Source organism: Spinacia oleracea, chromosome 6, assembly GCF_020520425.1.
Source record: "Spinacia oleracea cultivar Varoflay chromosome 6, BTI_SOV_V1, whole genome shotgun sequence".
Lineage (NCBI taxonomy): Eukaryota > Viridiplantae > Streptophyta > Magnoliopsida > Caryophyllales > Amaranthaceae > Spinacia > Spinacia oleracea.
In genome coordinates this window covers 150,392,887-150,419,157 of record NC_079492.1, presented here as the reverse complement: position 1 = coordinate 150,419,157, position 26,271 = coordinate 150,392,887, and the positions used below count along the sequence as shown (strand labels likewise).

The 26,271-nt window shown below is 36.2% G+C and overlaps 1 protein-coding gene across 2 annotated transcripts; it reads left to right on the top strand.

The window, feature by feature from the left end:
• Nucleotides 1-1,990: 1,990 nt before the first annotated feature.
• On the top strand, nt 1,991-24,763 carry LOC110801345 (ATP-dependent DNA helicase Q-like 2). 2 transcript variants are annotated; one of them, XM_022006696.2, is made up of 20 exons: nt 1,991-2,212; nt 4,415-4,635; nt 7,204-7,350; nt 7,431-7,646; nt 8,209-8,313; nt 8,429-8,533; nt 8,626-8,748; nt 9,234-9,322; nt 9,901-9,937; nt 10,038-10,071; nt 13,799-13,851; nt 13,923-14,000; nt 14,092-14,157; nt 15,214-15,280; nt 15,415-15,468; nt 18,440-18,547; nt 19,837-19,901; nt 20,968-21,046; nt 22,879-23,102; nt 24,379-24,763. In XM_022006696.2, the coding sequence occupies exons 1-20, from the start codon at nt 2,146-2,148 to the stop codon at nt 24,565-24,567; spliced, it is 2,127 nt and encodes a 708-aa protein (XP_021862388.1). In that variant the 5' UTR covers nt 1,991-2,145; the 3' UTR covers nt 24,568-24,763. The 2 variants fall into 2 exon arrangements, with proteins under 2 accessions (XP_021862388.1, XP_056687301.1); XM_056831323.1 differs by lacking the exon at nt 1,991-2,212 and adding an exon at nt 5,367-5,569 and having other exon boundaries at nt 4,498-4,635.
• Nucleotides 24,764-26,271: the final 1,508 nt, after the last annotated feature.

Genomic DNA, 26,271 nt, shown 5'->3' with positions numbered 1-26,271 from the left:
ACGAAAATCCACCCGAAGTAGAAAGTAGCAACCCATAAGAGATAACTAGAGAAATTGGTTCAGGTAAACACACACATGTTTTTTTGGTAAGAGTTATATTTTACATATATTGCACGTATATTGCACAAATATTGCATTTATTTATATTGAAAACTTCAAGTGGCATTCTACCATTTGAGCTTTACATCAACATAATTATGTAGTTCCTATTTAACAGACAACAGATCAAAATTCATGAATACGACTAAAACCATGATCCATCCAGGACGGTTTGAGAAATAGTACACTAGTAGAAACGTTTTGGCTTTTTGACCCTCAGAACCTGGAATTGGGACCTAAATGAAGTAGTAAAACAAAGAAGGTCAACCAAGTTAATGTGGTTGTGGGGTAGATCGACGCATCATATTTGTTCCGAAAAGAAGAATTTAGTGCAAGTCGGTCAGTTCGCCTTTTTCAGTAGTTAAGTCATCGCTCATTCTAATCATTGTCGAGGTTACTGATATCAAAGAGAGTCGTAGATAGACCATAAACCTTTCGTACGCAAATTTTCGGATCGAAAAGAATTTCCAATTGGACCCCTACGTGTCCTTTCCAGACACAACAGAGCGACGACGACTGGAGCGAAGTTTTTGAAAGGTATAAACGGACAAGACCTTTAGAATCACGTTGACGAGCTCTTGAAACTAATCTGACTGATTTTGCAAGTAACTTGAATGATAACGTAACTAAGTCAGGTTGAAGAAAGGAATTTGAAACTTTGATTTGTTTTTCGTTTGTTCAAATCAATTTATTAAAAATATTAAGTAAAGAGTCAAATTATACTAGCTGCACCTATTATAGAGACGTGAAAATGTTTGCAACTCCAAGCCACGGACATACTCTATTTGATATAGTTCCTTTTTTAGTTGCTAAACAACAAATCATTATTCGAGAATAAGACGAGTTCTAACTCGAGACCCATGTACTTGTAATTTTAAAAATGAAATAAAAAGTTGTTGGTAATTTATTTTCCCTCCAAAAAATTTGACAAAATAGGTAAATACACTACCGTTTTAAAATGATATTTACCCTTTTTTTATTTTAGTGCGTTTCATAATGCTCTTTGCATTATGTTTTATTCTATTTTTTTTATGAAAATTAACAACCTTATTATTCAACATTACAATTTTCTACTCAATTTATCTTACTTTACTCATTTTTTTCTTACATCCACTTAATATTTCACATATTTAGTTTACTTTATCCATATTTTATTATATTTTCTCACATTTTTACATACTTTACCTTTTTATCTTAAAAATTGTGCAAATAATAAATGTAAAAATCATTATAAAACGGAAATTCGCAAGGTTAGTGATTGGATATGATTAGGGCTGAGCAAAACTATCAAAAAAATCAAAAACCCGAAACCCTAACCGGTATCCGATTCGAAAAAGTGGGTACCCGAACCGATATGGTTACGGATATCGTTTTTAAAATAACGGGTACCGGATAACGATCCGATAAGCCATTTTTGTAAGTTTTTCTCAATTTAAATATTTTTTCTCAAGAGGTTAAAATCCTAAATGTTAATAATCATGTATAATTTTAGTAAATTATAATTTCATTAGTAATGTAGTCAAAATCATGTGCTAATGTTGGTATTTCGTGTTGAATAATATTTCAATAATCTAGTTATAAAGTCTATTATTTCTAATTGGATATCATAACGGCTACCCGATATCCGATCTGAAAGTTTGGGTTACCGGAACTTAATGGTTCGATTTATGGATATCAATTTTTGCATTATTGGTTATCGGTTACCCGATCCGATAATGCTATTGGTTCGATTACCCGACCCACGCTCACCCCTGATGGTGGGCTAATGCCTAATGGGTATGCAGAAATACGGATACCCGATATATTTGGGCCTAATGGAAACCAATCACCAAAAAGGCCCGGAAGTGGGAACCTTAAAAATTAAAAGTTTCAAGGGCATAAATAAACCGTTTCTCCATTTCCGATTTTCAATTGATTTTGCTTAATTGGGGCAGTAACTTTGATTTTCGCCTTGGTTTTTTCTGTTTCTGGGAATTTATTTCTTGATTGAAAAATATAATTTTGTTATTTTACAAATTACCATTACAAAGTTCTGGAATTCGTGAAATGGATTGCACCAATGAAGTTCTGGAACAACTGCTGAATGTGGAAGCTGAGCTTCAAGATGTTCAAGGTTATTTCTTTTATCATCCATTTCCATTTTTCATTTTCCATTTTCCATTTTCCGGATTCTGAATTCTGAATTCTGTTTGTTTAAGTTTGCATTTTAAAATTCGATCTCAGTTTTGGGGTAATACCTCAAAAACCGAGTTATTCGGCCACCACTTTAGGAAATTGCATGTGTTCAGTAACAATTCTTATGATTTTGGTTAGTTCCCCGCTAAAATTTTCCATTATTCATGCTGAATAGTCAGAATATTTGAAGAAAATACTCAATTTAGTTGCGGAGGGGGTGAGATGATTTTTGAGTGATTTGTTCTTGGCTAAGTAGAAGTTTTGATTTCCCGTCAAAAAAAAAAGAAAAAAGAAGCAGAAGTTTTGATTTTGATTAATATAAATTTTAGGGTATTGTTTATATATATGTGTGTGTGTTTGTTTCTCCAATGTTAGTAATATAACTGATAGATATTGTTTCATACAACTGTTAGCAACGAAAATGGTGTATAAGTAAAGTGAACATGTTAGAAACACCACACTTGAGCTTTTGAGGTATCAGATATGGCTTTTCTGCTTGGTGAAACTTAGGTCATTTTATCATTTTGATGTGATTTTTTGTGGACATTTTCAAGATGTATTAGTTGTAAGGGTTCTTGTATTATACTCCTGCAGACTAAGGTGTCTTTACGTATTGCATTGATGTTCAAAATTGCATCGGTAATTTTAAGTGGCAACTAATAGTCTGATAGTGTATTGGTATTTGAAGAGACAAATACTAAGGGATAAGATAAGTTAGTGAACTTGTTATAAATTAAGGACCCCTTGGACTCCACTGAGATTTGTATGAGCAATGTATATTGCAATAAATAGAAGAATATATGTAGAATATTAAAACACACAAGGATTTAAGGTGGTTTATTCTTCAATGAGCTACATCCACAATGGGGGAGGGTTTGGAGCTTTTATTACTCTTCAATGGAGAAAGAATTACAAGAGGAATTCTCAAAAGTCAAAATGGATGAGTTCTTGGTGTGCTAGGGTTTATCTCACATGTGTGATGTGTTTCTCTCTCACATTAAATCAGAAATAACATGTTACAAGTGGATATTTATAGTGCTAGATCGAAACAAGAATCAATGGCTAGGATTAGTCCAGGTTAAAAGAGAAAAACTTTTGCCTTGAGCGTGCTTGGCCAAGTACAACTCCGCTTAGGCAAGCAAGTTCCCAGCTTTACTTTAACTTCATTTCTTCACTTCTAGACCTCTTCTAACTTCACCAAGACTCCTTTATGGCTCCATTTGATCACCAACCTTAACACTACATACCCAAAACATGATTTTCGAGGATTCGAGGCACACATATGACAGAACTGATCGTAACAATCAAAGGGGAAATCACGAGGTTTTGTGTACGTGTAACACAGAGGATGGGAAGACCGAAAGAGGGGCTAAAAAGGCATTGTGTTCCTTATTTAACTAGATCTTTTAAGGTTTGGCCTATTTGTATGATGTTGTAATGCTTTCTGTTTAGCCTATTTGATCATGTATTCTTTTAGAGAAATGCTTTTCTGTTGTTGAGAGGCCTTTGGCATAGGCTAAAGTGAGCAAGCGAAACATAGGGTAAGGGACTGAAGGCCTGAAGCAGCGTATCAAGCTGTTTTCAAAATCTAAAAATAAGAAAATGAGAATTTCTTGCCGTGATGCTAAATTCCAAGAAAAAAAAGTTCCATCTCTATCTCCATCCCATTTCCTGTAGTCTATCCTTTTCCATGTTGGTCATGATTTGAATTTAGAAATTATCTCGTGGTTATTTTTTTTTTTGTTTGGTGGTCGTTCAAAATGCTGCATGATCTGATAAGTTGATTTTCCAAGTTCCAACTGTGAAGTGTCAGCTGCTTAGTCTGCAAGAAGAATGAAAAATGCAATCCCTCCGTTTCGTAGCACTTTTTGACTTTGCTTTACTAGTTCAAACCTTGATTTTTATTTTTTGTCAATAAAATTGGCATAAAATATTGCAAAAATAAGAAAATGCTTTTAATTCCAAAAATTACAAGTTATTCTTTTAATGGAAGTTATCAATATATTTTGACTTACTATCAAAGTCAATCTTAAATTTCAAAGAAAAAGTTGCTTTTAAACAGGGAGTAGATAGTTAGATACCTCAGAAAAAATCATCTAATTTGGTATTGATATGTTTATTAAATCCCCTGGACCTGCAGACCAAATAAAGATCCTCCTTGATCAGCAAGAAACTTTGTATGCCAGACAATCTGAACTAAAGGCGATCCTTGAAGATTGTGAAGCATCAAGTAGCCATCCCAATGATGGGGCCTCAATTGCTCCAGAGAATTGGTCGGGGTCTTTTGGTTGGGATTCTGAAGCTGATGATCTCCGACTTAACATTTTTGGCATATCTTCGTATCGTGCAAATCAACGAGAGGTAAATACTTCATCAATTTGTTTGTGTATTCTGAAGGAAACATATGATCTAAATTTGGTAATATTGTAAAGTTTAGCCATATGGTCAGTCCAAATTAAGACCTGGCTTGTCATAAGCGATTCCATTCCATTGATACAAGTGCTGTTCTATGCATATTTAACTGATAATTTGCTTAGTATCCCGTATCTCTCACCAGCCTATAACAGCATAGTTAAGGCAATGGAGGTCAAGTTTACTGAGTTTTACTCGTACGCTGCAAATGCAGAGAGTTTATTTCTGTTCAAATCCTTGTGGGGTAGATGCGTAGACTGCCTGCAACTTAATAGCAAAGGAGAAGATTAGAGAATTTCAGTGAAACCTTTGGATTTTATCCATTATGATCTAATCTCGTGGAACTTGTCTATTACTGATCCCCCCATAATGAAATTGGATGCAGTTTTTCAGTCAGAAAGTTTCAAGAACCTCTGATATGAGGTTGAATTGGGTAAAGATAAAAGATAATGCTTGATTTATTGATGATATGCCTGGTTTTGTCTGTAGCCTGGCCTCTTCACGGCTTGATGATTTTGTCCCTAGGTTTTGAACTTTTATTATACTCTTTTCATATAAGTGTCCATAAACAAAACGAGGTTGATAATTTTCTATGAAAAGATTGGTAATAAAGTAGTGAGTACTGAAGCATGGTACAGATTTTATGGAGTTACGACTTACGAGGCTACTTGTTATCACAGGGACTATGTTTCAATCTTAATGACTAGGAGGAGGAGATTGAGGCAGATACGACTTCTCCCTGCCTTCTGTTATTTCGTGATTTAGCATCACAAGATTCACAACTCTTACATGTTAGATTATGGGTCATTGAAAGGATTAAAGGAAAGTATCTCTGTTGTGAGAGGGGCGAGGTTACATAAATCCGAACTTCCTACTACCAAAGGTGGGAGAATCTTCTTAAGGCAATTGTAAAATCATGAATGTTATGGAAACTCTTAACCTTCTTTGGCTTGTACCGTAATTGCATTTGAGGGATTCCCTTTTGCTTCATATTCACACCAACTGAAAAAGAAAATCCCTAAAGTTATGATTTAGGAGACATGAGATTTTATCTGGTCAATATGTTGCAAGGGAAAAGATGACTTGTTATTTCATAACAAATATATATGAGCTATAAGCCTATAACATAAGTAATTGACTTTCTCATATAGGCTACATATCCTTGAACCAGTCTTAGGTTAAGAAAAAAGCTCTAAGGTTCTTCATTCTACAGTTATTGTCATACTGTCATACATAATATTAATTGATCAAAATAAATAAAATTAGTTATTATTGGTGTGAACGATAAATATATCAAATAATATGCTACACATAAGAAAGATTGATCATACATTAACATAATCCACACGATATTAAATGTGAGCATATGAGGTTTTATTACTTGATTTCGTCCTTGAATATCAAGTACTATAGTTTTTTCTAATAGGTTATTATACTCTCTGTTTTTTATTTTTGTTAGTAAACCTAGGATTGCGGGAGAGTGGAGAAAATTGGTGGTGTTTGTGTAAGAAAAGTAGGACAGAGAGTCAAATGTGTGGAGCTTGTGTAATGAAAAAACAGGAGAGAAAGTGTAGTGGGGTTTGTGTGGCGTATTAAGGGGTAAAGTTGTCAAATCGGTTCCTTCTCCTTCCATAACCTGAGCTCAAAATATGAATAAAGTAGAAGTGTACCAACAAAAAAGAACGGATGGAGTACTAAAGAACAGTGAGCTATAAACACTTGACTTCCCTCTTTTTAAAAAAGATAAAACACCTGACTTCCTCATCAAGTGCCAAGTGTCATTTTTTTCATAACTTAAAAGTTTACTGATGTAAGTTTTAATTAGTATAAGTGAACAACATACACGGATCCCCTCTACCAGATTTCATTATGGATGGAATCTTTTTTTTTTTTTTTTTTTCAAAAATAGAATAAAATGTGCAATCATTATTGTGTTGATTACTTGCTTACTATCATGACTTGGAAGTAAAAAGGGGTTCTGTGGCACTACCATGATATATATATATCTCTAATTTTCTCATACATGGGAAAGGAGATGACATAGTCGATCCATGTTCTTGTCTGGGCCAGTAATTCAGTGTATAGCTCTAAATTCTCAAAGTTTATATCAAAGAAAGTTGTGGACAGTCTGGGTTCAGTGTATATTCTCAAAATTCAGACACTATATTTGTCGTACTCAGGGAAAAAAAGTTGGATATCTATGGCTAGATTTTCGCTTCTTTGGCTAATTGTTGGAATTTTCAAAAGAGTTATTACATGTTTGTAAGTAGTAGTGGTGTTTCTCTATTTTGCAGCATTGTGCTTTTATTTTAATTAGTTCTTAAAAAGTTCCATTTGATCAATTACTTCAGTTGCTCTGCCTTTATTTATTCCAATCCCATGTAAGAGGGTGCAATCCTTTGAAATGTGTTCATTAAAATAATAAATAACAATGTCTGTCCAGACGAACACTTTGTTTATATTTTTTGATTTCAAGTTCATCTGCATGGTCTGACGGTGTAAATTTGATTTCACCAGATAATAAATGCAGTTATGAGCGGTAGAGATGTGTTGGTGATTATGGCAGCAGGTGGTGGAAAAAGTCTTTGTTATCAGCTTCCAGCTGTACTTCGTGATGGGATTTGCCTAGTAGTCAGTCCTCTGCTTTCTTTAATCCAAGATCAGGTACTTGAAATGTGGCCTGAAGAGTATACATTGTTTTACCACCAAACAAATATAGCTTTAATATCTAATATCTGCTTCAGGTGATGGGTCTGACTGCTCTAGGAGTTCCAGCATACATGCTGACCTCAACTACTAGCAAGGATGATGAGAAGTTTATATACAAGGCCCTTGAGAAGAATGAAGGAGACCTCAAGATATTGTATGTCACACCAGAGAAGATATCTAAGAGTAAAAGATTTATGTCAAAGCTTGAAAAGTGCCACCATGCTGGCCGTCTTTCTCTCATAGCAATAGACGTGAGTTGCAATTGCTAATTTTTCCTTGGGAGTTGGAACTCACTTAATGTATGGGAAACAATTTGTGCCTGGTATTGAAAACAAATACACAATATCAAAAATATCTAATTTACTTAACGCTGCCAGTCCGCCACCCTACCCCCCTCCTCCCTAAACCCAAAGAGAAGTAACGTTAAATGTAATATGTTCAATGAGATGAATACAGTGCTTTGTTTGATGCACTCTAGGTTAATAAATTCTCTTATAAATAGAATCTGCTTGGACGGTGGGGGCTGTTAACGGCTCGTCATTTGATACCCTTCCCTAGACTATTCTTGGAGGGAGATTTGCATATTGCCATACTAGACAATACTAACTTTTCTACTGATTTTAAGGTGCTTCGTTTTCTATTTTTTCTATGTTGCATTAGTGTCTGCTTTCATACTTTTCAAATGCAGGGACTATAAATAGCTGATAAGTTTGATGTTTTACAAAACCTCAGTTGACTGTGTATGTTGCTGTCAAATATATAGGATTATTCTTGTCAAAGCAAAAGTTGTTAACACAAGTTGCTCTTCTGCAGGAGGCACATTGCTGCAGCCAGTGGGGTCATGATTTCCGTCCTGACTACAAGAACCTTGGTATTTTGAAGACTCAGTTTCCAACCGTTCCTGTTATTGCTTTGACGGTATCCTTGATTATCTTTTTCCCTTTTTGCAAAATTTTATTGGTTAGAAAACTGGGCGTATGATTTAATAAATTTGTCTCTTTTTTAATCTGGTCTTTTCCTTCATAACTTTCAGGCAACTGCTACAAAGAAAGTCCAACTCGATCTGATGGAGATGTTGCGTATACAAAAATGTGTAAAATTTGTTAGCAGTGTGAACAGGCCAAATTTGTTTTATATGGTTAGTAGACATGCGAGTGATAGTTTTTTCTTCTTATTGTACCTGGCTATCCGGCTATGCCAGAGTTTCTAATGCTTGTTTCCCTTGCACAGGTGAGGGAGAAGTCATCAGTTGGAAAGGTGGTGGTTGACGAAATTGCAGAATTTATTAGTGGATCATATCCAAATAAAGAATCGGGAATAGTTTACTGCTTCTCTAGAAAAGAATGTGAGCAGGTCAGTTATGTAGCTGACAGAATGCTGCTATATTCTCTCTTAGTATGTCCATCCTGTATGCATGAGTTTAGGCTTATGGTTTGGAAGGATTTCTTGTTGTTGGTAAAGAAGAGAATTGTTTTTGATTATCTGTGAAGGCCTTATCTTTTGTTGGGTGGTTTAGCAATAAGGAAGTGTCAAAGATGGTTTTTTCATAACTTCTCTCACCGGCAAGGGTTCTGTTTTTATTCTTTCACTAGTCTAGTTTTGATTACTGCACCTTCTCTTCAGGCAATTGACTTTGAAAGTATGAAGGTGTTCATATAGTGGATTTCTGACAACAATTTTTCATTATCTCAATTAGGTTTTCTATTTGGATAGACAACAGAAAAGGCTGGGTTCTTAAACTGTTGTCTGATTTTCTTACCTTTCCACAATAGCTAGTATACTGCGATTGACAACCTCTTTGGTTTCTGACAAATCTCAATTCATAATCTGGAAAATAGGTTGCAAAGGAATTACGTGAAAAGGGAATTAAAGCAGATCATTACCATGCTGATATGGAAGTAAGAGACCGTGAAAGTGTTCACATGCGGTAAGGTTTAAATTTCCAATGCATCAGTCACACCGCACAGCAATGCAATTCATGGTTCTGGCCCGTTATTTCATTAGTCATTACTAATTTTTTTTCATATCCTTTCCTTTTTTTCATTACTATTACGGTTCACAAACTGATGTATGCTGTTAGCCTTTTACTAAGTTTATAGTTTATTTGCCAAAAAAAAAAGGTTTTAGTTTTTTTCTTTCTTATAGTCACAACCTTTTCAGACTTGACTTCAGTGATACTACCACAGATTTTGGTGGGTTCAGTGACCAATCTCTCACCTGAGCATAACTGTTACATAATAGGCAATTTCCCCCCATTTTTATTTTCAATGTTATATCTGAAAAACAAAAGACTCCATAAAAAATTTAAATACCTAATTGCACTATTTTACTTTGAAATAAGTGCCGTGTCGAAAGAGTATGCTAAGTCCCCCTTCACTTTCACAATATCTTTGTTTATGTGAAGTCTTTATAGCAATGCTGCTTGATAAATAAGCGGCGGTTCTGGAATTAGTGATTAATGGCATGTATTAGTCTAAGCTGTTGGTAATATCTATCATGATGCAGGTGGAGCAGTGGCAAGTTACAGGTTATTGTTGGCACGGTAAGATGCTAGCCAGAACTTTTCGAATTGTTTATCATCTATGCTTCTCAGTTGAATGCTAGCCTTATGGCCCTTATTTCTCAGTGATTGTGTCTTTCAGGTGGCATTTGGCATGGGAATCAACAAACCTGATGGTTAGTATTGATATTAATATGTACATACTGTTATGTGTACTTTATGCTGTAGACTTCTTCCTTCTTAATCATCTCCTGATAAACTAGAGGGTAGTATTAGACTGATGTGGGTTGAATACTTGTCGCTGAAAAGTTTACACCTCAATTTCATCCGTATTTTACATTTTCTTGATATCGTGGCACAAATCATCGTCAGTGACCTCATACATAAAAAAATCATCTTTGGTTTTTAGCTTCCTAGACATAGCCAACCAGCCTACAAAGCTGTGTTCAGGAATGTTTCGCCTATTCCGAACCCAAGAATGCCAAACTACCTTGTTCTGATTTTGAGTCAGCCAAGTATACCCACAACTGGTCATATTATAACCATGTAGAGGCTTTGCTTTAGAACATCCCCGTGTAGCCATTTTATAGCATGTCCTTTGCCTCACAAATTTGTTTCCAAGTCCAACTGGCAGCCTTAGGAGGTTGGTAAGACCACCAGTCCTTACCTTGAATGTAGATGTGGAAATCCATTTGTCAGTATTGTTAGCCACATTCCAAACATACTTCCTCCGTTATTATTAATATTTTTTAAAAAAAATGTTGCACCATTTGGTGTTTCACGCTTGCCAATGCAAAACTTTGGGCTTTAATATCTTTAATTGTCTTTTAGATAAAAAAATAAAAAGTTAATATTTTGAAACTATAAACCGAGACGAATCTAATAAGATTCCACACTACATTTTTCATTACGTATGAAATGCAAAAGATGGTCAAAGAAGAATGTGTGAATAGTGAAAAAGTTCAAATGGTGCAATTAAAAAAAAACAGAATATTGTGCAAGGGGTAGTAACACAAGTCATTATCCATTTCTTAAAGGTAGAGGGGAATTTTAGGTAATCTAGTTCCTCCAGAAAATCCCAAGACATCGAGTCATAAGCTTTGCGCAAATCTATCTTCATCATACAGTTCGCCCTAGATGTTTTCCTTTTGTAGAATCTAACAAGATCTTGTACAGTCAGAAAGTATTGTGCAAAATTTGTTTACCTTGAATGAAGGCACCTTGGGAAGGAGAAGTGGGGATAACATTTTTGAATTTTGAGCCTAGAGCAGGTCATTTTAGAAATCACCTTCTAAAAAGTGGAGAAGCAAGCTATGGGCATCCACTGAGATGGGTGACTGATTTTGGGAACCATAGTCAAGGAAGTGTTACTGATTTCTTTCCACAATTTACCAGAATGAAAGAAGTCTAGCCCTGCTCTAGTCACACCGTGACCCACTATGTCCCAAGCTATGTTACTCGGACTCGGGTACCCATGTCGGACACGGGTACGTATCCAAGTGTCCGACTCGGCTATTTTGTGAAAAAAAAAATCATGATTTTGGTCCAAAATGAAGTGTCCAGTGTCCCTAACCATGTCTGAATGTCGAGGATTCGACACGGGTAGCTAAGGTGAAATGAAGAGTCCAAGTAACATAGGATTTACAGAAGAAACTATTGATAGTATTGAACCCATATAGCCCCGAAGATTCATCATTTGGGATGCTAAAAAGAGCCTCTTTAACCTCATCTGCAGTATAGTGCGGACAAAGAAAAGATGCCTGAATGTCATTTAACAACGTACCACTTTCTACCACAAATTTATTCACCTTAAGCCTAACCCTTATTTCAGAGCCAAGCAAATCAGTATACTGGTATAGTATCTGATGAAAGCACCAGAAATCTCACCCGGGGTACTCTATCTACCCATCTGCATCCTTGATGGTAAAGATGCTATTTTGGTATTTCCTTAGCTTAATGGCCCTATGGGAGAAGGCAGAATTATAGTCCCCCTCTTTTAGCCTATGAACCCTGTTTTTTTGAGCCATAAAACTGGAGTAACTCTTTTTAATGGCACTGAGGGCATCGGCAGCTTGCTTCTCTTGAGAAGCAAGGGCATCATTCCCTGGGTCAGTATGAAAAGCACTCTGGTGGTGAGAGAGCTCTTGAGAATCTTTCATCACTCTGCATTCAATATCAGAAAAACCAATAGTCACCCTTTTAACTGGCTTTCAGGATTCTCAAGCTTTTAGCAACTTGGAATATAGGAGTTCCGTATATTTGGGATTGCCAAGCAGCTTTGAATCTGTCACAATAATCGGGATGACCCACCCAGATATTATAGAATCTAAAGGTTTTCCTTCCCTGAGATATATTATTGACGAAAGAAAGTAGAACAGAAGAATGATCAAAGCATCCTTCGAGGTGATAGTGAATATAAGCTGTAGGAAAAGAAAGGAATCCAGACCTCATTGAATATAGCTCTATCTATCCTACTGAACACCCTTTGATTTCCATCTTGTTTTTTTTCCATGTGAAAAACAGTTTTTCCTAGCTATTTCTATCAAGCCAAAATAAGACTTACGATCCTCATAAATCTCATGGTGAGATACAGGAGAACGACATCTTTCATCCAATGACATAATACTATTGAAAAGTGCAACAGAAACAAATATTCAAGGGAGTATGAGTGACATAAAGATGAACAGACTGGGCATGACATTCAAGAACAGAGAAATTGAAGCAAGAGACAATCCAACCAATAAGAATTTTCAGGAGAAATTTGTAGTCACACTCAGTCACAGACCAACAATCATACAATTTACTAGATATTAGGAAAGTTAACGGTCTTGATCTTAGTTCAACTAAACCAACCAATTTTGTGAAGATGAATAATCTTCCTCACCTCAGCTTGCTTTGAGGGGCTATTTAGATCCCTCACATTACAACAGAGGACACTATTCATCCCGGTGGTCAGGGGATGAATCAAGAGTAACATCATACATTGCATGAATATTCACATCATTATCAACTGAAAGTGAAGCAAAGGTATTGTTTACCTGGAACCCTACCTAGAGGGGGAAGCAAAGGAACACTTCTCTCTGTTTTACCAAGACGTTGAAATCCATCAGCATCACAAACTGGGTCCTTTGGACTGTGGGAGAAACTCTAGCCTTGGGAACCCACCTCTTCATTATCTGCCTTTGCGGAGGAGTAGCATCTTTACGACAATCAGCAGCAGTATGAAAAATATGTTAAATCTAAAGAAAACCGTTGACTTGTAGTTGTCAATGGTGCTTTTGTTAAATTCACTCTCTCGTTCATATTCAGTAGCTTTCTGGCTTGCTAGGTCATGCTAGGATGAATTTCTCACCTTTGAATTTTTTCGTGCGACTGATGTTTGGTTTGGACTACAAAAAATAATATTTCTGTTTTTATATATAGAACTATATAAATCATTTATATTCCTTCTTTCAATTCCCTCAGGGATATTCACATAGTGTTTTTGACGTCTCGTACATCTCTGGCCTGGATTATCATAAGCTGGCATTATTTTGGTAGGACTGGTGGAAAATCAGTTACGTGAATCTTTTTCCTTATAATTATTTTGTGACAAAAAAAATGTTGCTTCGTCCTTGTGAAAATCCCTTTTTTCAATATTTAGATCATAGCAGGTCGTCATATTGCCATGTCCCTTTTTATGGAATTAAATCAGATATAAGACTTGCCAATTTTGCTTTGTTACCCTTTTTTCAATTTTTTTTTATCTGTCCTCGTGCCGGTGCATTTGTTTTATCATCTTTAGTTCTTCAGGCCTACTTGTGTGTAACAGGTTTATGCTGGTTATGAGTAAATTTGTTTCATTTTTGCTCCTTTATCTTCAAAAATAAATGCCTATGGTGCTAATACACTGGCTGCTTGTAGTCAGGTTTGTCATCCATCACAGTCTGAGCAAATCCATGGAGACATATTACCAGGTTTCTTTTCTTCATACAGAACTTGTTCTCCTGCAAACACTGTTCTGTTTTATTAATGTCCTTGTCTTCAGGAAAGTGGACGTGCTGGACGTGATGGACTTCCGTCGGAATGCCTTCTCTACTTTAGGCCTGCTGACATGCCTAGGCAGGTAAAGTTTCTAAATCTCTTATCTGTCAACCATTGTTTGCTGATCATGATTGAAGGACTTTCCCACCACTCTTGTGATGCTTCTCTGGCAGAGTTCGATGGTCTTCTACGAGAACTCCGGTCTGCAGAATCTTTATGACATCGTACGGTATTGTCAGGTACTACTCAGATAAATCATCAAATAGCATGACTTTTCAGAGAAAAGAAATATGTTAGTTAAATAACGAATTCACAGCAGTTCTGAAAAATTTAAGAGTCTTATTGTTAGACACTTACACATGCGCATGCCACTGAACAACATAACAAATGACACTATAGCTCCTTTTAGAATCCCTGCAGGATGAGACTATTAATATAACATAATATCTCTTAACTGAGACATTAGGCCAAAGAAAATGCTCTATTACAGATGAGAAACCAAACTCTAGGATGAGAAAACCACAATGCATTTGCCAGTAATTTATTGAAGTTCTTTTTTCTCGATAGTTTGTTATTTTGTATATAAACTCCTTCAAAATATAAAAAGAAATGTTCCTGTCTAATTGTTGCCTGTTATATGTTCTGCATAAAGTATATAGTACATGCCGGGAAGGTCATGTGGTGGATGGAGTGAAATGCTATTTTTAACTAGGGTTTTTGGAGGTTTCCGGAAATGCCAGTTGCACCTTTGATTTGTATTTGACACCAATAGACTTCTTTCTCTCCCGGTTATATCTTAGGATGAGCAAAAAAATATTCTTGTGCTCAGCAGTCAGCACTGAATCCTGAACTGGTGTAGTATTGCTGGGTATATGTACACAAAGTCCAGAACTGCCAAAAGTTCAAGTCGGCTACCTTTCCATACATTCAAACCAAGAACCTGTTTCAAGTGGTCCTGCTTCTGATTCCTCTAATTATGCCGGTTGTAACTTTTTGCTAATTTAACATATAGATCCTCTTTAAACAAACTTGCCAAGTAGCTAGTTTCCTCCGGTTCTGGTTTCAAATTTTACTTCTTTAGGAATCAGTCCAATACCGAGTCCAAAATCCTTGAGCCAGCTTGAATTGGTTATAGCCTTATAGGACTGCATCCTAGGATAAGCAGTGGGTAGTGGGTACTTGATCCTAGATAAGAATGCTACTGGGAGGGGGAGGGTGAGGGGGACCAGAGGTCTCGATACTGTCCTCTGCGTAATTATTTTTGGTTGTCATTTTTTTATGAATTTTTTGTGCAGTCAAGGACTGGGTGCAGGCGAGCTGCCTTTTTTAAACATTTTGCTGAACCACTGCAAGATTGCAATGGTATATTCTTGTTCATTTTCCCCCTTCCCTTACTGAAGTCATGCGCTTCTGTAGATATTCTTAATGTTACGTTGACTATGTAGTTTAGGCTGATGCTGGTTGGTTCTCATTTTACTCTGGTGTTGTTTTCGCAGGGATGTGTGACAATTGTGTTTCTTCTAGCGAGGTTAAAGACATTGATGTCTCATGTATGTTTTGAATCAAAGTTTATGTTTTTAATATAAAGTTATTTTTTTCGTATGTCATTGTCAAGTTAAAGATCCTTACCTTTCTTTTCCTTTTCAGAAATGTTTCTTGCCTTAAATTGTCTTGTGAAAACTGGTTTCATATATGAGTTTACAAGGAGATTAGTGGCCCAAATAAACATAAATCATATTGAATAAGATGAAGCTGAGAAATCTATATTCATGTCTTTGAACTCACTCTCTTAAAAGTGAAAGCCCTACCCACAAATAGGCAACATTATTAATTCATTACTCTATCCCAACTAAAATGTGTCTCGTTGTAACTATTCTCAAACATTCAGAATCTTCACCGTACAAGTTGTACAACTGGTTGTACCTTGCCCATCAAAGGTTTTTTTTGTTGCTGATTTGCTTATTTGGAGTTTCAAAATAAGCAAAAAAAGGAAAAAAAAAGGGACTTGGTTGCACAAGGTACAAGCGGTTGTACATAGGAAATTGCCCAAATATTACTTATTTCCATTGCGATTTTCATACGAAGATTGAATCAATTTTAATTGAACTGCAGTCAAAAGAAAGTTTATCCCAATTGCACTTAATATCAATATTGACCACTAGTCATAGTTATCAAATATTAAGGAATGCAAGACAACCATTGTGGGATACTGGATTACTGGTAGCAATAATACTTTTTCTTCTGATCCTTAGCATGATTAGTTGCATAGGAGTAAGAATACATTCTTCTAAAGCAACCTAATCAGAAAGTATCAAAGTACCTGGAAAATGGTTTAATTCTCCTCTTTTACTGAACAACCTATTCAATAAATAATTAGTGATATGAGAAGGTACTTGTGGACCGTGTGGTGTTCAACGCATATTGTGCTCGTCATTTTGAAGACCGAGGAAAGTCAGGTCATGTCCAAGGCTAAGTAGCCAAGACATTGTAGGGACAAGGCATGGCCAAGGGCCAAGGTAGGGAAGGCATGATATTGTAAAGCCGAGGCAAGGCATGACAAAGATGGTGCCTTTAGGCCTCAAGGCACCTTGCGGTTTCGTTTGTTGGATGGATAGTTAAAAGCTGGATTAGATAGCTCCAGCCACTGAAGAGTCCTTCTGGGATTCTAGGGGGCCACGTGAAGCACCTTGACATCTAACCTCGTTGGTTCAAAAAAGTTACTTACAGGCGTAATCGAACGCTAGAATACAGTAATACACAATTTAGGACCTGTTTTAGAGATTTTAGGGATCCAGTGCCGAAACTAAACTCAAGTGGTTGGGGGAGGCTTTCGGCATTCCGGAGTCATACATTTTGAACCATATACACGATTGCTCAATCACATTACGTCCCTAAAGATCCACGGGGCAAAGAAAACCAACTGGAGGAATAGTTAAGAGACAAAGTAGATGGTACCAACCACTCAAGAGGCTTCATGTGGTCCTACGGGGTCCAATGGGAAGCTTCCCTCCCTCCAACCTTTTCGAGCTCCAAATATCCGTATTTATTCCAAATTGGAACCATACACAATTTTGGAGTATGTTTTTTTTTTCTTCCCCGAAACTTATATGGCGGTGGGGGATGCCTTCCGGGGTCCTAAAATGTGGTTTGTGACCATATACATTACACGGCCTATGAAGGCCTTGAGCGCCTGAGGCAATGCCAAGAGGCGGCTGAAACCAGTTGTGTGGATGGTTAAGAGCCGTAAGGTATGGTTCCAAACTTCCAACCACCCAAGGGGTTCCAGGCTTCCAGCCCTCAAGGGGCTCATGGGAAGCATCTTGACGTCCAACTTCCGGTTCCATAACTGGTTCTTACAGAGAGAATTTGTTCACTTTGTTGTCATGTCTATTTGACATCTCATGTTGCACCCTTCTCGTACAGTTTGAAACTACACTACTACACTCCTTTTCCTTTCACATGAAGCTACACTCATGATATAACTTTGCCTTGGGTCTTTGAACTCAATTCTGGTCATAGTATCAACTTCCTTAAGTCTTGTACTCTTGTTACTCTTGTATGTCACGGATGTGTGTACTATGACTTTCTTAGATTTTCTTCCCTTTTCAGGCTGTAGGGTCCTGCACTTCGCTATCACTTATTCAGAAGTCTGTTTATTCTTAGGACTTGCTTTTCTAGAAGCTCGAGAAAAAAATATCTAATTTAGACTTGTCTTTCTAGCATTCTTATGTAACGTGTGTCTTTATATAGGAATATAGGATCCAAATGGGTGTTGCCTCTATTAATGATCACCCCAAACTAGATAGTATGTACAGCTGATTCATTTAGTGTCGTGTCTTCTATTGATAGCATATCTCCTTATTTGAAATCTTACTCGCTACACAACATCCAAATATCTTCGTGTTACTAATTCGATTGGTAGGTTGGAATCCCTAGAACGTCAAAGATTGTGTTCTGACTGCTGCCACAAGCTTACATGTATGGATACCTTGCAAAATCAAGAGGCTTTCTTACACGTTTCACACTTTCACCTATGCTTTGTTTCAAGAGTTAGGAGGGAGAGATTTTTTATTTTATACATTGTTCTTTGTGAAGTTGCTTCATACCTATAGAGAATACTTTTTGGTGTAAATTGAATGTGTGAGCTGGCTTCAAAGAAGTTCTCCCATCTTTCTCTTCAAAGCCTCCAAATGGGGCTCTCCTTTTATAGGATAAGTGGTTTTTCTTTTTGGATGTTTTCATGCTCGAGGAGCTTTTAACCTGAGTTTTCTGTCTTTGTTTTGGTGCGATCGGCTTGCTATTTGATATATTCGATTTTGGTCATGTGCAATTGTCTTCCTTTCCTTCCTTGTAATGGACATTTTTGCTGTTTCTGTATAATTATTCTATGACCTAATAACTAGTAAGGCTTTTGCGCCCATCTTCCTTATCTTCAACAAGTCTATTATCATCTGTTCTGTTTGAGTATTTATGAAAAGTGCAATTGTTCTCTTATGTGCTATAGTTTGGAATCCTGTGCAGGTCATGCGAAAGCTATGATTTCTTTGATACAAAGTATACAAGAAAATGATCAGAAAGTCACAATGTTGCAATTGGTTGACAAGATGAAAGTTAAACAGAAAGACTTAGGTATGTGCGTACTCGTGTGCATGATAAGCATAAGTTTGTTTGCTGCACTTGATTAGTTGAATAAAAGAATACCTTATAGTTTAAATACTGATAGTATTGCATTTGCCTTTTGACTTAGTTTATCAATCTTTACTGTTGTTTTTGTAGTTTTCGTCGATTCTTTGGAACCTTAGTCCTTAGCCTTCATTTCTGAATAAAATCACTTACCTTTTACATTTTTTAATAACAACCCAGGATTTTAAGTCTTCTACTTGATTGTCAATCTTCCTAACCTAACTGTGTGATTGCAAGAATAGCACCTGCTGCTATTTGTCAACTGCTTCTTTCTTTTTATAATGCGTAATATGTTCCAAGCACTCTGTATAAGTTCCTTTGTGGAAGAAAAAGAAATTGACAGAGGCAACAGCATGTTAAGTTGTTAACAGATTAGTATCATAGTAGTCTTGGACTCTTGACATAGTAATAATAGCAGTCTAAACACTCTTAGTCTCTTACTCTTTATAGTCAACAATATTTGGATTCTGCTGTCCCAACCTCTTTCTTATAGTCTTTGTATCATCTGGAATCTAGTCATGTATATTGCTGAATGCTGATGGAGCAGAAAGAGTGATGGCAATATGTCAACTTTGGGTTATAAACTTATAATGGACTAATATAAACTGTCTTGTGCTTCTCATTGTTCTGTGACGATGTTATTGATGTAAAAGAAATAACCACTGTATTTTCGTTGTACACTTGATTATTAGAAACCTCCCCTCCCCCAAGAAAATCAAAATAAAATTTAAATCAAAAGAGAGCCAAGTTGAGGTACTGGGTAATCCTATGAAACTTGTATCCAATTTTATGTTAACACCTAGACCTGGTCTATTAAGAGGTCTGCCACTTATCTAGTATTCTTTCAATTAATCATGTGATCTTTGTGAGAAGTAGGCGCTGACATGTTGTTTACCTTGATATAGTGGTGGCATACATAATAGCCATATACTAATGTGAATTGTTACTTTAATACTTTGTGTATCTGTTTTTCTTGCTAGCTTTACTTATGATTTTAGTATGGAAGTCACGTGCCATATAACTTGCTATATTTGGGATATACCATTGACATGGTAGATATTAATAATATTATATCCAAAGAAAACATCCAACAAGTTATAACTCTAGTTTTCCAAGTTTTCATTCTCATTGCATTCATATAAATGGCATGGTTTTAAGGCACCTGGCTTACTGTCATTAATTTTAATTATTTTATACTACCTTTGAGTTCCAATATGGTGGTTTTGATGTGCCAGATTCAGACCTGAAAAGAGATCATATGGAGCAACTTGTCATCCAACTTATTATAGACCGTGTATTGGTAAGGAGCTTTAATTTTATTTTTTTCTGTGGAAATTCTTCCTTATGAAATTCTTCCTTAATTTGCATACCGAGTTGCTAAATCTGTCATTGCTACAGAGAACTATAGATATTGTATCAACACCTAATTCGTTTTAAGTGGATGAAATAGTCCATATACTAGTGTCACCAGACCTTATGGTATACCTACCCGCCTATCCCCAAAAGTTGTGAATTAGGCTCGAGGAATGAGATATGAGAGACAAATTGAGATTGGATGTAAAGAGGGAGAAAAGATAAGCTGAAAGAGATACATTGATAGAATATATTCTAGAAAGTTTTTGGAAACTTGCTTTTAAAGGCAAGAGACGAGATCTTTTGTGATGTCTCCTTGGGTTGCAATAGGCTAGTAGAATCTTATATAAAACTCCAGATACCAAAATAAAGGATATAAGTCATCTACAGATTTTCTTTAGACATATATAGGAAGTCTTGAAGCTCTCAAACTCAAATAGAATCTTAGGGTTCATATTAGTCAGGTAGATATAGACATATAGTCCATGTAGATGGTCATCTGACGCAAAATTTTGCTTGCGTAACATAATACAAACTTAACACTTAACAGGATTAATGATATCTATCTGGACTAAAAATTGAAGAGTTTCAACTTTAAGAACTAGGATCGTTGATGTCTGTACAATACATGGTACTTTAATCTGCTATGTGCGAGAGTATGAGAAACAACAAAGATTGACAATGATGGGTTGGGGTCGAAAACGTGGATAGATATTAGTCCAGTTTTTACATGAAATTACCATGTTACTTTAAAACGACAAATCAAATTCATTCAATCGTTTAAGAAAATCATACTAGTGATAAGATTTAGATTCCCATGGTAAATTCTAGCCAATATCAGGAGCTATTGAGCTAATAGCCTTAACTACATTCCCAAAAAGGACTTGCACCCATGGAGTCGGTTAAAGTCCTTACCGTTCCATTTTTTTGTTGATATGATATCTATATTCTTTCAGGTATGCGGATTAGAATCTAAATGGCATCTGATTAACCTCTTTTTTAATTGTATGCAGAAAGAAGAATTTCAACACACTGCATATACGACAAATGCTTATGTGGCGTTGGGTCTATTGGGAAAGCAGGTCTTGCAAGGTAAATTCCCGCCTGCTTCCAATCATTATACGCCCCCTCCCCCCCCCCCCCCCCCCCCCCCCGCCACGACACTTGAACATAGGTGGGAACCCCATTTAACGTATCGGAGTGATTGTATGTTGTGTTTTTTCCCACTGTTACCACCTCATCTTGTCAAATTTCTCTCACAGAGTTCGTACTTTTTCATTTTTAACTTTTTGGTAAGCAAGTAAGAATTTTATTGCAATCCAAACACCCATTTACAACCAAGAGTTAACTGGCGCTACAAACCATCTAGGATGGACCATGGAAACAGCCAGAGAACAAAAAAAAATGCAAGGCTAACAAGCCTACGAACCAAACTTAATGCAGCAAAAAACCAGGAAAAACCTTAGTGACATATGCTGTCAAACCAAGTTTTATCCTCAGCACTATCCTAGAATTTACATTTTTTACAAAGTTATCTACACCCTTCAAATATTGATCCCAAAAAACAGTATTCCTGTTTTTCCATAGCTGGTAAATCACAGCTATGCAACAAGATTTGAAGACACTTTTCCTGAATTTTGGTCATTTTACTCTCCTCATGCATCTGACCAGACCATTTAGGTTCTTGAACTTGTACCTGAAACCAATCCAGGTTTGCACAGCGTCAATGCATTTGTTGCTATAAACACAATGAAAGAAGATGTGATTGTGATTGTGATTTGTGAGACTCATCTGCAACTCCACACAGTAAGTGTCACGGTCCGAATGTTTTGACACCGGATCCGTGCGGCGCCCTCTTGCCTATTGGCGGCAAGGAGGCAAGCCTTGTGCGGAATGAGTGTCTTGTGACTCGTTGGGGCACGAGTAAGCGTCTGATTCTGAAGGGCACTCTTTCCTATTGGCGACAAGAGCGAGGGTCTAGGGTCGAACGGGGCGCTTGTGTGCGCACAGCAGGCACAAGCGGGACCGTCGACGAGAGTGTATCTGTTTTGAGGGAGACTTTGTTGGGTCTTAGAAAGTTTAAAGCATGCGACAGCACAATATCTATAAAGGCTAGCAACAACACATGAATTAAGCAAAGGCAACTTCTGATGAGAGGTATTGGTTCATACCCCTCATAGAGGTTTATTTTGAATTAGCTAAAACTTGCCAGTGAACAATGGAATTACAGTAACATAATAATTCTCCCTAAAGCCTAGAAAACTATTAGAAAGATCCTAGAAAGCAATAGAAAGGAGAAATACATGTAAAGGAAGGTTGGATTCTAACAGTAAGCACAACTTATCAGAAGCCATTCCAAACTGTAAGAGTCCATCCTTTGTCTTCAACCTCTGCCTTAAAGCTAACCAGGCAATAAATTTGTGCTTAAGAATGGCATTTCTCTCCCAGACAAACCTATCCTATTGCATCTCTCTCATGTAGGCTTTAGTGCCTGGTACATTTTTCTTATTAATACTTGAATCCCTGCCCCAGCAGAGCAGGTGTACAAACACTCATTATCTTTTCCTGTAAAGCACAAATCTGCTTCCAGTACCGACTGCAGGTACTCTTTGGTGTATAATCCCACCAGTTTGGTTTTTCAGGTACACAGAATTAACCCATTTAACCCAGATGTTTTCATTTTTAACTTTAGAACCAAGTGAGTGATAAAATAATTGAATAGTCGACTTTCTAACATATTGTTCATGCGGTAGTCTTTAGTCTTTTCTCAGTACCTACATTTGTAGTGGCGTATTGGGCAAGTTCTTTTGATTGATATACATTGTCATACAGCACTCACACTCTTGCTGTTTGTTGTGAGTTTGTGTCATGGTTGTGACAGAAAGATCGTTAACTCTAACCTCCTCTTAAAACACTTTATGCAGGAAAGAAAACAGTGAAACTTCAGATCTGTTGTGATAAGGACAGTAATAAAGCTGGGGTTATGAAGACTGCTAAGCGTAAATCAGAATCATCCAACTTGGAATTCAGGTTGGATGAGCTGCGTAAGGAACTTGCTTCACTTCATGGAGGAATATTCCCTCACTCTATTTTATCAACTCAGCAGATCAGTGTGCTAGCTGCTGAGAAACCAGATTCCATAGAACAGGCAAGTCACATTATACCATACCCTTGAACTGATTACGTTTTTTTTTTTTTTTTTTTTGTTAAGCAAGCAATATTATTTCTCAAAAGATCAATATCATTCATCATGAGAAACTAAGGCTCCGTTTGGTAGATTGTAAAACGTTTTCATGGAAAACGATTTTCCCCTTTTCAATCATTTTACGTTGTTTGGTTTGGAAAGGGATGAAAATATAATTTTCCATAACTCCCTCAAAGGTGGAAAAACCTTTTTCATGGAAAATCATTTTGCACTGAAGGAGCCTAAAGGGGAGCAAAACCATCTTGGATGGACACTAACCCCTTTACAACCCAAGAAACATACAAGCCAAACCGGCCAAAACAAAGATACAATTCATTAACTAAATGACTAAGCTAGAGAGCATCAAACCAATCCTGATCAGATGAGACACTTTCTTACGCATAATACTCTCGACTCTAAGCCTAACCATACCTTGAATACTCTTCACAACAGATTCCGCTATAGCTACCTTTTGCTCCCGTAACGCTTTATTTCTCACAAACCAAACCATATAAACAGCAGCACTAACCGCAGCAACAGCCACATTTTTCCGAAACTGAGATCTTCCTGTTCTTTTATTGATCCATCTCCGCAAAATATAAAAATCAGTAGTATTGGCATTAATTTCCAGCCATGTCTTAATAATGCCTTGGATACATTGTTTACAAAACTCACAATTAAACAACAAGTGTTTATGAGTTTCTATTTCTCTGTCACAAATTACACAATTTTCAGAATCACCAATGTGTAATTTGAACAATCTTTGCCTTGTTTGCAACCTTTCCAGCATTGCTAGCCAAAGGATGAAACGATGCTTAGGCAAAGAGAGTCTATTCCAAACCGAAGTGCTCCAAGAAACCTTCTGCCCACGTCCCTATTAATTGGGTATAAACTTTTGCAATGCTGAACTTAGGCACTGTCAACCAATTACCATTTTGCAAAACCAATTTCAGACAATTACAAGTTGCATGTGTTTGATGTTGTGAAAGCTTGTATAGCCCTTTAATAGCTCGTAAACAATCTTTGGTTTAAGCTAATGCAGTCTTCTGTTTTCACGCCTATAATCATCATGTCTGATTTCCGGACTCATACTACATACCGGATACAAAATACCATGTTGTGTTTAATCTTTAGTTCCCCCGTTTGTTTGGGTTTACAGCTTATAAAAAAACTGTGTTGCAATTTTTTCCATTGATTAACCTGGATTTCACAACCTGAACTCTTACTATGTTCCCTGCAGTTAGAGAAGATAATTGGGAAGGTGAAAAGTGGAAAGTATGGAAGCAGAATTATTGAAGAGATTTCCAATAGGTCTGAGTCCGAAAATCTTGATCCTGAAATTGATGAAGAACACGAGAATAAGGCTGCAAAGAAGGCAAAGACCAAAAAAACTCGGGTTCTCATAGAATGCAGCGAAGATGACGAATAACCTAAAGTTTAGGAGACAGCAAATGTAAAATGTAACAGATTAGCTTTTGTGTAAGTGTTATTGAATGTAATCATATGCATAATCCTTGTGTTTTAGAGAAACATCAAGTGTCTTGTTATTCAGACATTCTTGTCACTTTGGTAACCTGTTGACCTGTTGTTAACCAGTTAAATTAAGATAAGCGCCTTTTACTTGAGTTAGTTGAATAAGTTGGTTTTGCTTACTAAAACTATCTTTGTCTTGATTAAAATAAATAAAATGTGGTGTTTTGCAGTTGAAATATTTAATATTTTAAATTTATCTTCTTGGTATTGTATGTAACTAGTTAGCACGCATGCAATGCACGGTTTCATTAAAAACTATATTAAATTTTAGTTATTTCTAATGCTATATTAATATGAGTGGTAATGGGTAATTTCAAAGAGGAGATTAGTTAATAATTTAATTTTCAATGCCAATACTTAAAAAAAAAGGAGTTGTGTTTAGATCCATTAAATTAAAGGGAGTTTGTAATTTACTCTACATTAAATATTTTATAATCATTATTAATTATTTCCAAGAAATATGAATGAGTAGTTGTACTTAATTTATAAAAGAACATTAAATTAAAAATACAAAACAAAAAAAATAAACATGTAAGGTTTTATAGGAGGGGGGGTCGGGGAATTGTGCTTTAGTATAATATATAGGTAGAACCTCGCCATGTGCAAGGGTTTGGTAACCAGAAGCTTAAGAGAGTGTTTTACTCCCAATTCCCAAACTTGCTAATTTCCAAAATTCTACAAAGTTTGTTAAACAAATAACTTAATTTCCAAACTATCTGGTAACTCGACGAACATAAATGATACGTTTGGAGAAAATAAACTAAATTAATTAAATGTTGTCATAAAACACCACACGAATTAGAAAGTAGCAACACAAAATAGACAACTAGAGCAATTTGTTCACGTAAAACACATGTTTTTTTATAAGAATTATATTTTACATATATTGCACGTATATTGCACATATATTGCATTTATATTGAAAACTTCAAATGGCATTACACCATTTGAGCTTTACATCAACATATATGTAGTTTCTACTTAACAAACAACAAATCAAAATTCGTGAATACAACGAGTTCTTGAAACTAATCTGAATGATTTTGCAAGTAACTTGAATGACACCGCAATTAACTAAGGATGAAGAAAGGACTTTGGAACTTTGATTTGATTTCGTTTGTTCAAATCAACTTATTAAAAATAAATAAATTATGTAAGAGTCAAATTATACTAGCGGGCGGGTTCTTGAAACTAACCTGGATAATTTCACAAGTAATCTGAATGATTAACCTCAATAATTTTTCCCTGCTAAGTAATTTAAAGGATGAAAAAGAGGTAGTTTGAACTTCGAAATTATAATTTGATGTTCGTCCGATTCAGTTTATAGAAAATATTATAGAAATAAAGAGGAAAATTGTTGAAAGAGAAACATGCCTACTTATGATAATACACTAATACTTAACTGAGTTATCTTCTTCTTTCATTCGCGTAAAGTATAAAAGCTTAGCAATGGTTTTGAACCCGAGACCTCTCGTACACAGACCCCCGGTTTCAACGACTAGGCTAAGACTTCATTGGTAAAAGAAACTCAATGCACGAGTACATAAATAGATCACTTTACGATACTCCATATGTTCTTTAGATTAGATATATATATGTT

What these genes read in the sequence shown, in the direction of transcription:
- LOC110801345 (XM_022006696.2), top strand. Translation starts at nt 2,146, where the DNA reads ATGGATTGCACCAATGAAGTTCTGGAACAACTGCTGAATGTGGAAGCT. An exon ending in TGAGCTTCAAGATGTTCAAG is followed by an intron (nt 2,213 to 4,414) that starts GTTATTTCTTTT and finishes CTGGACCTGCAG; the next exon opens with ACCAAATAAAGATCCTCCTT. An exon ending in TTTCTTTAATCCAAGATCAG is followed by an intron (nt 7,351 to 7,430) that starts GTACTTGAAATG and finishes TATCTGCTTCAG; the next exon opens with GTGATGGGTCTGACTGCTCT.